Source organism: Mustela putorius, unplaced genomic scaffold, assembly GCF_011764305.1.
Source record: "Mustela putorius furo isolate JIRA1106 unplaced genomic scaffold, ASM1176430v1.1 tig00003932_pilon_pilon_pilon:0A:0A, whole genome shotgun sequence".
Lineage (NCBI taxonomy): Eukaryota > Metazoa > Chordata > Mammalia > Carnivora > Mustelidae > Mustela > Mustela putorius.
In genome coordinates, this window is record NW_025422077.1 from 8,848,770 (window position 1) to 8,864,489 (window position 15,720).

Here is a 15,720-nt window from a genome sequence, read left to right on the forward strand (position 1 = left end):
GTGATCACAGTTTTGTAATATAGCTTGAAATCAGGCAACTTGATGCACCCAGCTTTGTTTTTTTCTTTTTCAACATTTCCTTGGCAATTCCGGGTCTTTTCTGGTTCCATACAAATTTTAGGATTGTTTGTTCCAGTACTTTGAAAAATGCTGATGGAATTTTTATCAGGATGGCACTGAAAGTATAGATTGCTCTGGGCAGTAGAGACATTTTAATAATGTTTATTCTTCTGATCCATGAGCATGGGATGGTCTTCCATCTTTTTGTGTCTTCTTCAATTTCTTTCATGAGTGTTCTGTAGCTCCTCGAGTACAGATCCTTTACCTCTTTGGTTAGGTTTATTCCAAGGTATCTTATGGTTCTTGGTGCTATAGTAAATGGAATTGATTCTCTGATTTCCCTTTCTATATTTCTGTTGTTAGCGTATAAGAAAGCGACTGATTTCTGTGCATTGATTTTGTATCCGCCACATTACGGAATTGCTGTATGAGTTCTAGTAGTTTGGGTATGGAGTCTTTTGGATTTTCCATATAAAGTATCATGTCATCTATGAAGAGAGAGAGTTTGATTTCTTTGCCAATTTGAAACATTTTATTACTTGTTGTTGGCTGATTGCTGTTACTAGGACTTTTAGTACGATGTTGAACAACAGTGGCAAGGGTGAGCATCCTTGTCATGTTCCTGATCTCAATGGGAAGGCTGTCAGTTTCTCCCCATTGGGAATGATATTCACTGTGGGTTTTTCAAAGATTTTACAAAGTTGAGGAATGTTCCTTCTATCCCTGTACCTCGAAGAATTTGAATCAGGAACAGATGCTGTATTTTGTCAAATGCTTTTTCTGCATCAATTGAGAGGACCATGTGGTTCCTCTTTCTTCTTACTGATTTGTTCTATCACATTGATTGATTTGAAAATGTTGAACCACCCTTGCATCTCAAGGATAAAATCCCACCTGGTCATGGTGGATAATCTTTTTAATGTGCTGTTAGATCCTATTAGCTAGGATCTTGAGAATCTTGACATCCATATTCATCAGGGATATTGGTCTGAAATTCTCCTTTTTGATGGGGTCTTTGCTTGGTTTTGGGATCAAGGTAATGTTGGCCTCATAGAAAGAGTCTAGAAGTTTTCCTTCTGTTCCTTCTATTTTTTGAAACAGCTTCAGAAGAATAGGTATTATTTTTTCTTTGAATGTTTGGTAGAATTCCCCAGGGAATCCATCAGGTCCCAGACTCTTGTTTTTTGGGAGGTTTTTCATTCCTGCTTCAATCTCATTACTGGTTATTGGTCTATTCAGGTTGCCAGTTTCTTCCTGTTTCAGTCTTGGAAGTTTATAGCTTCCCAGGAATGCATCTATTTCTTCTAGGTTGCTTAACTTATTGGCATATAGTTGTTGATAATAATTTCTGATGATTGTTTCTATTCCCTTGTTGTTAGTCATGATCTCTCCCCTGTCATTCATAATTTTATTAATTTGGGTTTTCTCCCTTTTCTTATGGAAGGGGCCCTTCCCAGTTTGGCCCGTGGTTTATCAATATTATTAATTCTTTCAAAGAACCAGTTTCTAGTTTCATTGATGTGTTCTATTGTATCTCTAGTTTCTAACTCGTTGCTCTCTGCTCTAATCTTAATTATTTCCCTTACTGTGAGTGGGGTTGTCTTAATTTGTTGTTGATTTTCCAGTTCTTTAAGGTGTAAAGAGAGTTGGTGTATTTGGGATTTTTCCTTTTTTTTTTTTTTTTTTTTTTTTTTTTGATTGAGGCTTAGACAGCTATGTATTTCCCCCTTAGGACTGCCTTTGCCATATTCAATAGATTTTGGACTAAAGTGTCTTCATTCTCATTGGTTTCCATGAATTGTTTAAGTTCTTCTTTGATTTCCTGGTTAATCTAAACACTCTTGAGCAGGATGGTCTTTAGCTTCCAAGTGTTTGAATTCCTTCCAAACTTTTTCTTGTGGTTGAGTTCCAGTTTCAAAGCATTGTGGTCTAAGAATATGCAGGGAATAATCTCAGTCCTTTGGTGTAAGTTGAGCCCTGAATTGTGATCAAGTATGTGGTCTATTCTGGAGAAAGTTTTATGTGCACTTGAGAAGAATGAGTATTCTGTTGTTTTAGGGTGGAATGTTCTGTATATGTCTATAAGGTCCATCTGGTCCAATGTGTTATTCAAAGCTCTTGTTTCATTGCTGATTTTCTGCTGAGGCGAGCTGTCTATTGCTGAGAGTGGCATGTTAAGATCCCTTCCAGTTAATGTATTCATATCAGTATGACTCTATTTTGTTTAACAGTTGGCTATTAGTTGGCTGCTCCCATGTTGGGGGCATAAATATTTATAATTGTTAGATCTTCTTGGTGGATAGACCCTTTAAGAATGATGTAGTGGGGGCACCTGGGTGGCTCAGTGGGTTAAATCCTCTGCCTTCGGCTCAGGTCAAGATCCCAGGGTCCTGGGATCAAGCCCCACATCGGGCTCTCTGCTCAGCAGGGAGCCTGCTTCCTCCCCTCTCTCTCTGCCTGCTTCCCTGCCTACTTGTGATCTCTGTCAGTCAAATAAATAAAATCTGAAAAAAAATTATTATCTTTAAAAAAAATAATGATGTAGTGTCCTTCTGTATCTCTGACTACATTCTTCAGCTTAAAATCTAAATTATCTGATATGAGAATTGCTATCCCAGCTTTCTTTTGAGGCCCATTGACATGTAAGATGGTTCTCCATCCTTTCACTTTCAGTCTTGATGTTTGTTTAGGTTCAAAATATGTCTCTTATAGACAGCATATGATGGGCCCTGTTGTTTTATCCAATCTGCAACCCTGTGCCATTTTATGGGAGCATTTAGGCCATTCACATTGAGAGTGATTATTGAAAGATACATTTTTTATTGACATCATGTTGCCTGTGAAGTCCTTGTTTCTATAGATTGTCTCTGTGAATTTCTGTTCTATGTCATTTTTGCGTTCTTTCTTCTTTTATAGAACCTCCCTTAATATTTCTTTAGTGGCAGCTTGGTGGTCACATAATCTTTTAAACCTTGCCAGTCTTGGAAGCTCTTTATCTCTCCATCCATTCTGAATGTCATCCTTACCTTCAGATAAAGTATTCTTGGCTGCATGTTCTTCTCATTTAGTGCCCTGAATGTCTTTCCAGCCTTTTCTGGCTTCCCAGGTTTCTGTGGACAGGTCTGACATTATTCTGATTGTCCTTCCTCTGTATGTAAGGAATCTCTTCTCCCTAGCTGCCCTTAAGACATCATCTCTGATTTTATGATTCATATATTTCACAATTAAGTGTCTCAAGGTCTTTCTAGACTTGTTGACCTTGGGGGGTGTCCTCTCTGCCTCTAGGACATGAACACTTGTTCCATTCCCCAGATTAAGGAAATTTTTGTCCAGTATATTTTCTACTATATCTTCTAGTCTTCTCTCTTTTTCCACCCCCTCAGGGATCCCAATCACTCTGACATTAGAATGGTTCATGGTGTCATTTATTTCCATAATTCTGTTTTCATGGCTTCCAAGCTGTTTGTTCCAGACCTCCTCCTGATCCTTCTTTTCAATCAGTTTGTCTTCTAGATCACTAATTCTATCTTCTGCCTCATTTACCCTAGCTGTTAGAGTATTTAGATTATATTGGATCTCATTGATAGCATTTTTAGGTTCTGCCAGATCAGCTCTCTCCCCCACCCTTGGAGATTCTATGTTGTCACTAATGGTCTTCTCCAACCTAGTCATCACCTAGATAATTGTTACCCTGAATTCAAACATATTGTTTATGTCACAGAACTCTGTGACAGAGGCCACAGTCTCTGAATTTTTCCTCTGTTGGATGTTCCTCCTCTTAATCAGTTGGTGAGAGGTGGTTAAGGGGATGTATATCTGGATATATCAACCATGATCCAGTCAAGTTGAACCTTGAACAGTTTCAGAGCAATCAGAAGTCACCACCAAAAAGAAAGAAAAAAAGGAAAAAAAAGAGAGAGAGAAAGGGAGAAAAACAAGAAAAAACCCAGCCAAAATGAGTCCCAAAAGTAAGATTTCTATAGTACAAAAACAAATACACAGAAACACTGACAGAAGAATAAGATGGGAGGGGGGTTAAAAACCCTCAATGTGGGCGGGCAAGGAAGGTTATGTCAGTTCTTCCTCCGCGTCTCTTGTTATCTTCCTTAAACGACTCAACTTTCCAGATATATAGGGAAATTACAACTGTTTTATATATAGGGGTAGTATTGAATAGGGGAAAAGAATTACCTAGAAGCTTATGTCTATCTATCTATATATATATATAAAGAGAAAAGAAAAAGAAACAGGTATATGTATTTAAAAAGTTCAAGTTAAAAAGTTACTATGTAATATGTGGTATTAAACATCTAGATATATTAAACTTCTATCATATTACATGATAAGCATCATGTAATATGATAGAAGTTTAATATATTTAATATTACATGATAAGCATCATGTAATATGTTTATAAACAACAATGTTTATAAACATAAACATCTGCATATGTTGTATACAAACATCTAGATGTTGTATTAAAATCTAGTTGTAATGGTAAGTAGGTTAGAAAAATAAAAAGAATCGTGAGAACAAATATTTTTTTAAAATTTTATCTATGAAATATGCAGGTTTGGGGGCAATACAAGGGGCTTAATATATTGTTTTCCTCTGATGTTGGGGTTTTACAGTTTTATGGGGACCCTGTGGTTATTATCCTCTTGTTCTTTTGGCTTGTCTTCTGGGGGAGGGGCCTGCTACATTGTTTTTCAGTCACTCTTGCCTGGGCTGAGCTGTCCTGCCCCCTATCAAGAGGCTGGGCTCTGTGGAAACTGGTTTTTCAGGCTTTTGTTCTCTGGAGCTTTTTGTTCTTTGGTGGCCCTTTGCAGCTTTTCTGAGGGTTAGTGCAAAGTAAACTGTCTGTACCCAGTCTGCTCCCCTCTGGGTGGTCCAGAACACATGGACTCCCCCTTTGCAAACTCCACTGAACACCACAGCCTCCCACAGGCAGTGTGCACTCCCAGCCACTGTCTCAGTGGTCTCCCAAGGCCCCTTTAGTGGCACCCCAATGCCACTAAAACCGAAAGTGATATTGGTCCAGGTGAGCCCAATACCGATGCCTGCTGTTGCTGGAACTGCTGTATAGAGTCCACGCCCATGCCGGGTGTACTCGGACCCCATGGCAACCCAGGTTGCAGATTGCTGCAGATTTCTGGCAGGAGCCTGTGCCAGGCTGTCTCAGGCATAGGTGGAGATGTGCCCCGCCCCAGCGGTGGTGCAAGCTGCAGAAAGCCACAGACTCAGGGACCACCAACTGGGAGCCCTGCCTGGCTCTCTCGGACATGGGTGCGTGCTGGCTGTGACCGCTCTGGGCTGTGCGGTTAGGTCCATGCCTGTGGCCACCGAATTCCACCAATTGCCTCTTAAAACTCTTTGTTCTTTTTGAGTGCTTTTAACCAGACTCCACGTTAATGCTGGTTCCCAAGCAGAGGGCACTTTCATATTGGGGTATTACTTTCCAGTGGGTCAGTTCTGGTGACTCGCTCCCCCTTCTGTTTGTCCTCTGATATCAGTCTAAGCATTCCCACTCTGCTTTACCTCTCTACTAGTGTCTTCTGCCACCATAGAGATCCAGAAGTATATAATCCTACATCTCAGGCTGGTTTCAGAGTGTTCTGATAGATATTTAGCTCAAGTCAGGGGACCGGTTGAAACAGGGTCTCCTACTTCTCTGCCATCTTGCCCAACCCCTTTCATAACTTTATTATTAATGAATAAATGAATTAGAATCTTTTCCTAGAATATCCATCTCTATTCTTATGCATGAACTAGATAATGTTTCAATGTCAATATCTGGTAGGGAAAGTCTATCATCATTACTCTTTTATTAACATTTCCTGACAAACTTTATGTTCTGGTTGTCAAATTCAAAAATGAAAAGTATCACATTGAACCTCAGGCCTTAAATCTATTAAAAATGTGGGGATAACTGACATTGTCACAATTATTAGTTTTCCCATCAAAGGACGTATTCTTGGAGCACCTGGGTGGCTCCGTCGGTTAGGCAACTGCTTTCAGCTCAGGTCATGATCCTTGGGTCCTGGGATAGATCGAGTCCCGCATCGGGTTCCCTGCTCCAAGGGGAGCCTGCTTCTCCTTCTGCCTCTCCCCCAGCTCATGCTCTCTCTTTCTCTCTCTCTCTCTCTCTCAAATAAATGAAAAAAAAATTAAAAGAAAAAACATATTTTGCCTCTCCTTTTATTTTTTTTTTAAAGATTTTATTTATTTATTTGACAGAGAGAGATCACAAGTAGGCAGAGGGGCAGGCAGAGAGAGAGAGAGAGAGGAGGAAGCAGGCTCTCTGCTGAGCAGAGAGCCCGATGCGGGTCTCGATCCCAGGACCCTGGGATCACGACCTGAGCCGAAGGCCGAGGCTTTAACCCACTGAGCCACTCAGGCGCCCCTGCCTCTCCTTTTAATGACCTCATGTAGGTTTTATAGTACTGATTTTATACTTAATTGATCATCCATGCCCTAAATTTCTACAGTACGTACATTTAGAATCATTCACTATGGCCTTTTATTACATAAACTGATTAAATTGTTCTCTAATTACTTCGTGGGTTTTCATCATGTTTTCAGGAACCTGTAAGCTCTTTAGGGGGAGGAACTTATGTTCTGCAAGGGGCTGGGACAGCCGAGCACTCAGGAAATACAGGTTGACATCACTGCTAACCAAGGAGGAGGTGACTAGAGCTGGTGGTCAGTCGCCTCTCCGCACTGGTCTGGCTGATACTCTGCTCATTCTATGTGAGCATTTCTTTTGGAAGGCAGCTGTGATTAGTAGTTCAGATGAGGAGGTTCAGGGTGGGGACTTGCCCCCCTCTGTCCAGAACCCGCTGCTCAGTCATGTATTGTTGTGTTCATAGGCAAACTGGCATGGAGCGAGTGTCCTCCCCACTGGTTTCCACCTGGAGCAGGTTACCCCCAGTAGGTGCCGAGACCGGGGAGCAGAATATGGTGATTCCTGGATCTCGCCCTGTTTCTGTAAGACAACTCTTTTTCTATCTACGTGCACCATTTAGATTGTCTATGGGAAAACAGACAAACAAGCGAAATATAATTTTGGCCCTTCCCAATGTGCCATCAAATGTCTCCATGATTTGCTTCCTGAAAGTAACTGCCGTGCGACAAGGGACAGGGGGCGGGAGGGTTAATTCACTGTTTAGTGAAAATACAGACATGATTTGAACTAAGTCAGAAGGTCCAGGTGTCACAGAACATCTGATAGTCAGGATGGTAGAGGGAAGAAAGAGCATGAAAGTCAGGTCAGCAGACAGGGAGATCTGTGTTTGAACCCTGCCAGGCAAACGCTGCATGACTTGTAGACATTATTTTCCCTGGGACTTAATTTTCTCACCTGTTAAAGGGCCATCGTGTTTCCTTCCTCCAAGAATTGTTGTAAGGGTGAAATGACTTCATAGGTGGTAAATTCTGCCTGCATAAAGTAAGACCTCAGGAAAACACCTGTGCCATTTTGACCAGCCCTCATTCTCCCAAGTGCACCCATGCTCCACGTGCCACACCATGGCCAACGGGCTGGGCAGGTCTGGGGTGGCTGGTATGAACAGCCACATTTCCCCCCAGGTGTACGATGAGTCCTCACTTTATTCCCATACAAGTAACTTGTCTCTATTTCACAAAACACAGAAGGGCTCCGGTTGTGGGAGCATAAAGGCCTAGAGAGAACATGTGACAGACATTTCCTCTTGCATTCCTTTGCCTCCTCGAGTACAGCAATCGAACCGATTCCTAGAGAGGCAGGAGTTGCAAAGGGTTGACATGTCATCTTTAGCTTGTTGTTGCTTAGAGTAAAGTCCTTTTTTTTTTTTTAATTTTATTTATTTATTTTACAGAGAGAGATCACAAGTAGGCAGAGAGAGAGAGGGAAGCAGACTCCCTGCTGAGCAGAGAGCCCGATGTGGGGCTCGATCCCAGGACCCTGAGATCATGACCTGAGCTGAAAGCAGAGGCTTTAACCCACTAAGCCACCCAGGCGCCCCTTAGAGTAAAGTCTTAATAGAAGGATGCAAGCATTGCATTAATAAAAAAGTCTGTTGCTTCACAAATGCCAAATTATATGGCTATTTTAATTTAACAGTAAGGATTTTAGGTGGCTAAGCTTTTGAATCCATGTTTATCTATGAGGACACTACCATTTTCTCAAGTTACATAACAAAATTACATAATTAAAATATATATTGATATTCATGCTTGATGGACCTTATACTTCATAGTCTTTAAATAAGAATTTAGCGAATTAGCAAATTAGTGGGGTGCCTGGGTGGCTCAGTGGGTTAAAGCCTCTGCCTTCGGCTCAGGTTATGATCCCAGAGTCCTGGGATCAAGCCCCGCATCGAGCCCTGCATCGGGCTCTCTGCTCGGCAGGAAGCCTGCTTCCCCCTCTCCACCGCCCCGCCTGCCTCTCTGCCTGCTTGCAATCTCTGTCTGTCAAATAAATAAATAAAATCTTAAAAAAAAAAAAAAGTTTTGAATTAGCAAGGCAATGAGCACAGGGATCTTCTTTTGTATTTTTTAAGGATTGCATTTACCTTAAACCAGAACATACTATCCTTTATTCAGTACAGAGGGAGGCACCCACAAAACCGTGTGCTAAGTGCGATACCTGACAGTTTAGAGCGATTGCCTTTTCGAGAAAGATCTCTGACGATAGAACACTTTTCGAGACCCAGCACGACCCACACATTTCGGGTAGGTTGCCTGATTTTTAAAAATATTTTTTAAAATATTTTTAAATATAAAATATTTTTATAAATATCTGAAATAATAAAACTCATCCCTCCTTTTGTTTTTTTTCCAACAGTTAGATACTCCTCGAAAAGGTTCACTGACCCTAATGGAGTTTGCTGGTCACACGTGGACAGGTCAGAGTTTCTTCACAGGTCAGTTTTCTCCACATATAAATAAAATGATGTCATATGTGAGGTTTCAAGTGTTGGAAAGAGAAATTAGGGATTATCTACCTTAAGAGGACTATTTTGACACGTAGGAGGAAATACCAAACGTTTGTCCTCTACATGCAGACACAGAAGTCTCTACAAAGAGCAAAGATGCAAAACTAAGCACCTACCTACTTTTCGATGTAAAGGGGAAAATGCCCAAACACTCTTCGTTAAATCGAGGCCTCCTCTCAGAAAAAAGGAAAAGTCTGTCTCATGAGTCTTATGAGAAATCGGGGTCTCTCTCTCTCTCTGCAATAGTTTTCATGTTTTCCATGAAAACCTAATCTTACTTCTCTTTGAAGATCTAATGAGAAAAAATGCTTCAGAAAATTAATGCAAATAGTCTAACTATTTTATAATGGGTTGCTGTACAGCTACAGACTCATTTTCAGCCTAGTAGCTGTTTTTAGGATAAAGTTTCTAGTCTGAATTTAGGCCAATGATGTTTTAGTTTTCAAAATTTTTTGCCAGCACTTTTAAGGAGGCACCAGAGCACTGTCACGAACTGAGCCACTCTGGAATCAAATGCCTGTTTTTCCATCCTCTTCATTGAGATATCTTAGGAGAGTCTCAACCTCTCTGGGCCTCTGTTTCCTCTTTCATTAGAGGCTGGGTGGATAAAACCATCTTTGGAAAAAACATGTGCAAAGGACCTAGCTAGATTCCAAGTATCTACTGTTCGTTCAAACATTATATGTGAAAGATAATCAGCTATTGTAGCGTAAATGCTATAGTTTTAAAATAAATCTAGTAAAACAGAAGCACTGTTTTACTAGTTCTGTAAAACAGAACACAGCAATTTTATCACTGTTTATACCAGCCCTTCCATAGTTCTGTAGTCTAGTGCTGTCCAAGATTCTTAAGCCCTTTTACAATTTTTCTCCTATGCAAATAGCCCTAGGCCACTGTGCCCTCCTGTTGCTTTTCTTTGTACGTTTCCCAGCAGCGTTCACTCTCACTGTCAGGGACAGTAGTTCCTTCTCTAAAGGGCAGCCCTGCTCTGTTATCAGTTACTGCTCTGCCTTGTAGATGGTTGGAGGAAAGTAGGCATCAAAGCATGTTTATTAATAAATAAACAATGTGCCAAGTGGCTCACTCTGTGCCAAGTTCTCTGCCAAGTGTTGGCATTCAAATACCAAGGATGTTTTGGTCTGTGCCTCAAGGACCACTCAGTGTAGTGGGGAAATGGAAAGGACCACGAGAGAGGGGAGGCAGCTGGATATGCAGATGGGTAAATGGACAGAGAGGCTTCCCAGAGGAGCCATGCACCGTGCCACCCAGCGTGAGCATCACGTGGTACGTGAGAGAGAGAGAGAGAGAGAGAGAGATTGACTCCAAGGATGGCCTGGAGACTGCTGCTGAGGGAGAGAGCTCATGGAATCTTGATGAATCAGGTTCTGGAGATGTTGACCGCAGCGGGCTCGTTTTAAATCTGCACACTTCACTTTCCCCCATTCCTGTCAGTATATTCTCTTATCGTTAATTTGGTGACTATCGTTATTGATGGTCAGAAGCCTTTTTCATTTCTATAAGAATAACTGAGGGTACGTAAGAGACATATTCCTCTATTTCTAAGCATTTATTTTGTTTTCTTCCGACAAGCAAGCATGTAATCACTTTCTTGTCCTTTGTTTCCAGGTCAGAAAGCTAATAGCGGGAGCTATTATCGACATTTGTTCTCTGGCAGAAAAAAAAAAAGAGAGAGAGAAAAGGAGAAGCTGTGGGGTATCCCCGACAGTGGGAAGGATCTCTTAAGGCAGCTGACATTGTTTCTGCCCCCATGAAGTGGTAGGGCTGCCAGAGCTCCCCACTCAAATTCCTGGGCCTTAGGCATCCACCTCTAGGTAGAAGGTTCTAGCAAACCCACCAGCTCCAGGAGGACACAGGGCCAGCACCCAGGCTTAGTGGAGGGAGAGGCCCCTTCTTTCCTTTCAGGACCCAAAATGGCAGTTTTTGCATATTTCCTGGTTTATGTAAAAGTGACATGAAAACACATTTTTTTCTTTTTAAAAAATATCATCTGCATAGAATCCTTTTGAGAGCTGGGACTTATTAGCATTTTTTAAAGAGTTATTTTTTGGTTGGTGTTTCAGGTTCTCAGTATCCATCCAAGTCTTTTCAGAGGACAACTCTGACGGCAAGAAAAAGATTCCAAGTGGCATCTTGATGGAACTTGAACTTCAAAGCCTCAGCATACCATTTATCACTTGAAAAATGGAAGAATAAGTATTATACTCTGTATCTGTTTGTCTGACAGTGAAACGTGAGCCTGTCTGAGAGAAACGCAAACAAATAAACAACTTAATTTTGAACACTTGATTTGCAAAGAGAATACAAGTCAAATTCACCAACCTTCTTTACTGGAAGCATTCCAATAAAGGTTCTTTAGGCTTTGCTCAGAAGAATCTGATCTGTGTTTATCATCCATCTTTTGTCAATTATACACAGACACACACATAATCAGTGCATGTATTCACACACTACTTAACAATGGGAGAGGATATTATCTAGGAACATGCCATTTTGTGACATTGTGTCTTGACATGTATTTTGCATCTCACTCTGTTATTGATCCATCAAAATCCTAGCACTAATAGATATCACTCCCTTCTCTAGAAAAGAACAAAGCCATCTTTGGTACAATATGCCAGTTTGACTGAGGTTCAGATGGTCCGAGTCGCTGTACTTTCTTTCATCTTTTTTAAAAAAGTACTTAAGTCACCGGCCTCTTCGTGGAATGTCAGTGGCTATTTCTTGAGCCAATTAGGTTTTACTAGTTTTCATGCTCAAACTCAGTCTATTCAAACGTAGCCCAAACTTACTGATTTTTAAACCTGAATATAAACATAAAGTATATTGCATATGGTTTTGCAGGTGAAAGTGTTCATCTACTAGAGGGATGGTTTCAGCAGCCGCTTTCTTGTTTGATCACAGTGTGACCTTTGCTCAGATGCCACCTTTGCCATAAAGCCTTTCCAACCCCTCTGTCTAAAGTACAGGTTCTGTCCCCTCTGTCCTCTTGCCCTGCTTTGTTTTCCTTCAGGGCATGTGTCCCTATCTGATGGCCATATAGAAAATGGAATAGGGAATGTCAAGAAAAAATTATCGATCAGAGGTCAGGCTCTGGAGCCTGTTTCTTTCATTCCCTCTCCCCATGGTTTTCCTCTATAGTGACTTGTATCCTTGGGCTCACTTTCATATCTCAAATCACCATAATTTCTTTTTTTATTTCAGATACTTACATTTTATCAATCTCTTTTTTTATTAATCCAAAATGAAATTTTATCTATCATCATACAAATGTGTAATAAATTATTTTCAGATACATTTCTGGTTGTAAGAAAAGAGTATCTTGGCCTATTTATAGATGTCTGAAATTAACAAGTGCATTGGGACTGGAATTAATGTCGTCATTGATCAGGGAGTGACAGAACAAACACGATGCTAGAGTCACCTTGCCTCTCACTGATCATTTCTCCCTTACATTCCTGACTCATTTCTTATGGTAACACAGCATGTGAGGGAGTAGATGGATGGCCACAGCTCTGTAATATTTTTAATGCTTAGTTACCCACACAAAACAGACTGGAGAATTTTGAGAGTTTTATAAACTCTCTCTCAACATTAGCTATAGAAACTTTCAAGAGAAAATATCAGTCTCAATTTAGCGGCCTCCAAATATGAGAAATTACTTGACATGGAAGCAGTCTGGAGTCCCAGTTCCTAAGGGCCTCTAGGTTAGTTTCTCTGGTCACTAATTATGGCTAACTGTTTCCTTTCTAGCCACCCTGCTCTTACAGAACCGCTCAAGCTCATTTCTGTCAGTTTCCAAGAACCTTGCAACTCCTTTCCTATCAGCACAGACTTCTTAGAAGGAAAATGACTGGTATGCATTCTAAACTGACATTAAGAAAGAGTATCCAAGATCAATTATTTTTTTCATGCAGAAGCATGGAATATATTTTATTTTTTTTTAAAGATTTTATTTATTTATTTGACAGAGAGAAATCACAAGTAGGCAGAGAGGCAGGCAGAGAGAGAGGAAGGGAAGCAGACCCCCTGCCGAGCAGAGAGCCCGACGCGGGACTCGATCCCAGGACCCTGAGACCATGACCTGAGCTGAAGGCAGCGGCTCAACCCACTGAGCCACCCAGGCGCCCATTATGATAGCTTTACTTTATGTGGCTTCTGAGTTTTGTAAATGAGAATCTGTTATTGATATATGTATTGATAAAAATGCTTTCAGAAATAGAACCCAGTGCAGTGATCATGATTCATATCTTCTAAACATTTCAGTAAGATAAAGTACAATCTTAGAAATAGCAGAGACTTGGCTCTGCCACTGAATTTAAAAAGACTTGCATATAGCATATATTTTTACACCTGTATTAAAGATAACATTTTATATATAGGTTAAGTGAACCTGAGAGGTTAGTAAATAATGTTTGTATCAAGGATGGTGCTTTCTGAACTGATTTGGGAAAAACTGGGGCAGTGTGTTCATAATAATCTACCTTGATAAATAAGTCTTAGAATTTCTCTGTTAAAAATTGAAAAAGGCAAAGTGAATAACTCCTGAGATCAATTTTTGAATGAAGGTTAATAACTACATTAATGGAAATGTCTGTTAATTCATCCAAAACCAAGGAAGGAATGAAGGAATTTTAAAATAATATAAAAACAGGGACACCTGGATGATTTAATCAGTTAAGTGGCTGCCTTCAGCTCACGTCATGATCCTGGGGTCTTGGGATCAAGCCCCACATCAGGCTCTCTGCTCAATAGGGAGCCTACTTCTCCCTCTCCCTCTCCCTCTGCCTGTTGCTTCCCCTGCTTGTGTTCTCTTTCGCTTGCTGACAGATAAATAAAATTTTTAATAAAATAATAAAAAGATGTAAAATGCCATAGAAAACTGCTAAATTTTATAAATTTAATACCAACAGTAGTATCCATACTGATGTTATTCTGAACTAGAATGGAATTTCTATGCCAATTAAGAGGTACATTTTTATAATGTCATAAAATATGTGGGTATTATATTTTTATTGTCCCTGCTTCATTATGACCACAGGTCATTTCTCAGGAATTTTAGCTCTTTAATTTTTAATTAAAATTGGAAAATTTTTCAAGACCTCATTACACTCGTAAGACGTCTTTCCGGGGCGCCTGGGTGGCTCAGTGGGTTAAGCCTCTGCCTTCGGCTCAGGTTATGATCTCAGGGTCCTGGGATCGAGCCCTGAATTGGGCTCTCTGCTCAGTAGGGAGCCTGCTTCCCCCTCTCTCTCTGCCTGCCTCTCTGCCTACTTGTGATCTCTCTCTCTATCAAATAAATAAAATCTTTAAAAAAAAAAAACACACAAGATGATTCCTCTTTAAAGAAAAAAAAAAGACGCCTTTCCTTTTCCAATATTTATATAACTTGTGTACCTCTCCAGTTTCTAAAACACGTGTTATTCACTCACTTATTTCTAACCGGCTAGCATACTTTTCCCAGTGAATTAAAAATACATAACTATACGTGTTTGGGAGGGTTTATCTCATTTATGAATACCCCAATTTAAGCTCCCCCCCACACCCAGAAGTTGACATTCCTGTGTGATAATTATGGATTTATTATTTCATTGAATATTCACCAAGCACCTTCTTTGTGTCAAATTCTTTTCTAAGCATTGGATTGAACATGACAAAGTCCAAAGTCTTTGCCCTAATAGAACTTCAATTCTGGCAAAGGGGAATGATTATAAACAAATCAAGAAAAGCATTCTAGACAGGAAAAAACACACACGCCTAAAACAGGAGCATACCTGGAGGTCTGAGGAACAGAAAAGAGGCCAGTGGGACATGGCTTGGAATTAGCAAGGGGCTGTATCATAGGAGATGAAATGGGTGCAGTAATTGGGAGCCAAAGGATTAAGATCCTTTTTGACCTTGGAAATGGTAAATTATCTGAAATAGGCAGCCACTGGAGAGTTTCCAAGAGGAGTGATGTAATCTGACCCCAGAGGATGTTCTGGATCAGAAGATAGTAGCACAGCTGGTGAGGAGCCAAGGGCTATTGGAGATGTTTTGAGATTTGAGCCAATAGGATTTGCCATTGCATTGAATGTGGCGAAAGGAATCCAGATTGATTCCTAGGCTTTGGCTTAACACTAGGGAGCATGCTGTGACATGTCATGTTTGAGATGCCTATTAGAGGGACACCTGGGTGGCTCAGTCAGTTGAGCATCTGCCTTTAGCTCAGGTCATGATCCCAGGGTCTTGGGAGCTAGTCCTGCATCAGGCTCCCTGCTCACTGGGGAGTCTGCTTCTCCTTCTCCCTCTACCCCCATCCCCTGTTCATGCTCTCTCTCTCTCTCTCTCTCTCTCAAATAAATAAATAAAATCTTTTTTTTTTTTTTAAAGAGAGATGCCCATTAGATGTGTAAGTGGGGATGTTGAGACATTTGGTTAACTGGACATGGGTTTAGAGAGGAAGTACAGACTGGAGGGATGTATTTGGCAACTGTCAACATCTAGATGGTATTTGAGTGCCAAACTGGATGAAGTAACCAAGAAACTAAGTGTAGATATGCAGGGAAAACAAGAGTTCTGAGCCCTGGGCCTCTTAACATCTAGAGGAATGGGATGTGATGAGAAACTAGCCAAGCCGAGTGAGACGGAATGACTCATGAGGGAGAACAAACACTAAAGAATGTGG

General features: G+C 40.7%; 1 protein-coding gene across 4 annotated transcripts in view; it reads left to right on the forward strand.

Annotated features, from left to right (window-relative positions):
* FAM149A (family with sequence similarity 149 member A) overlaps positions 1-11,425 on the forward strand; it is a 63,920-nt gene extending 52,495 nt beyond the window's left edge. For 3 of the 4 annotated variants that reach the window (XM_045069440.1, XM_004757791.3, XM_004757794.3), the window contains exons 11-14: positions 6,930-7,047; positions 8,644-8,772; positions 8,885-8,963; positions 11,117-11,425. In XM_045069440.1, the coding sequence (XP_044925375.1) occupies positions 6,930-7,047; positions 8,644-8,772; positions 8,885-8,963; positions 11,117-11,190 (400 nt within the window). In that variant the 3' untranslated portion in view covers positions 11,191-11,425. Of the gene's footprint in view, positions 1-6,929; positions 7,048-8,643; positions 8,773-8,884; positions 8,964-11,116 lie in introns of those variants that run through there. The other variant, XR_006603487.1, reaches the window with a different exon arrangement.
* Positions 11,426-15,720: the final 4,295 nt, after the last annotated feature.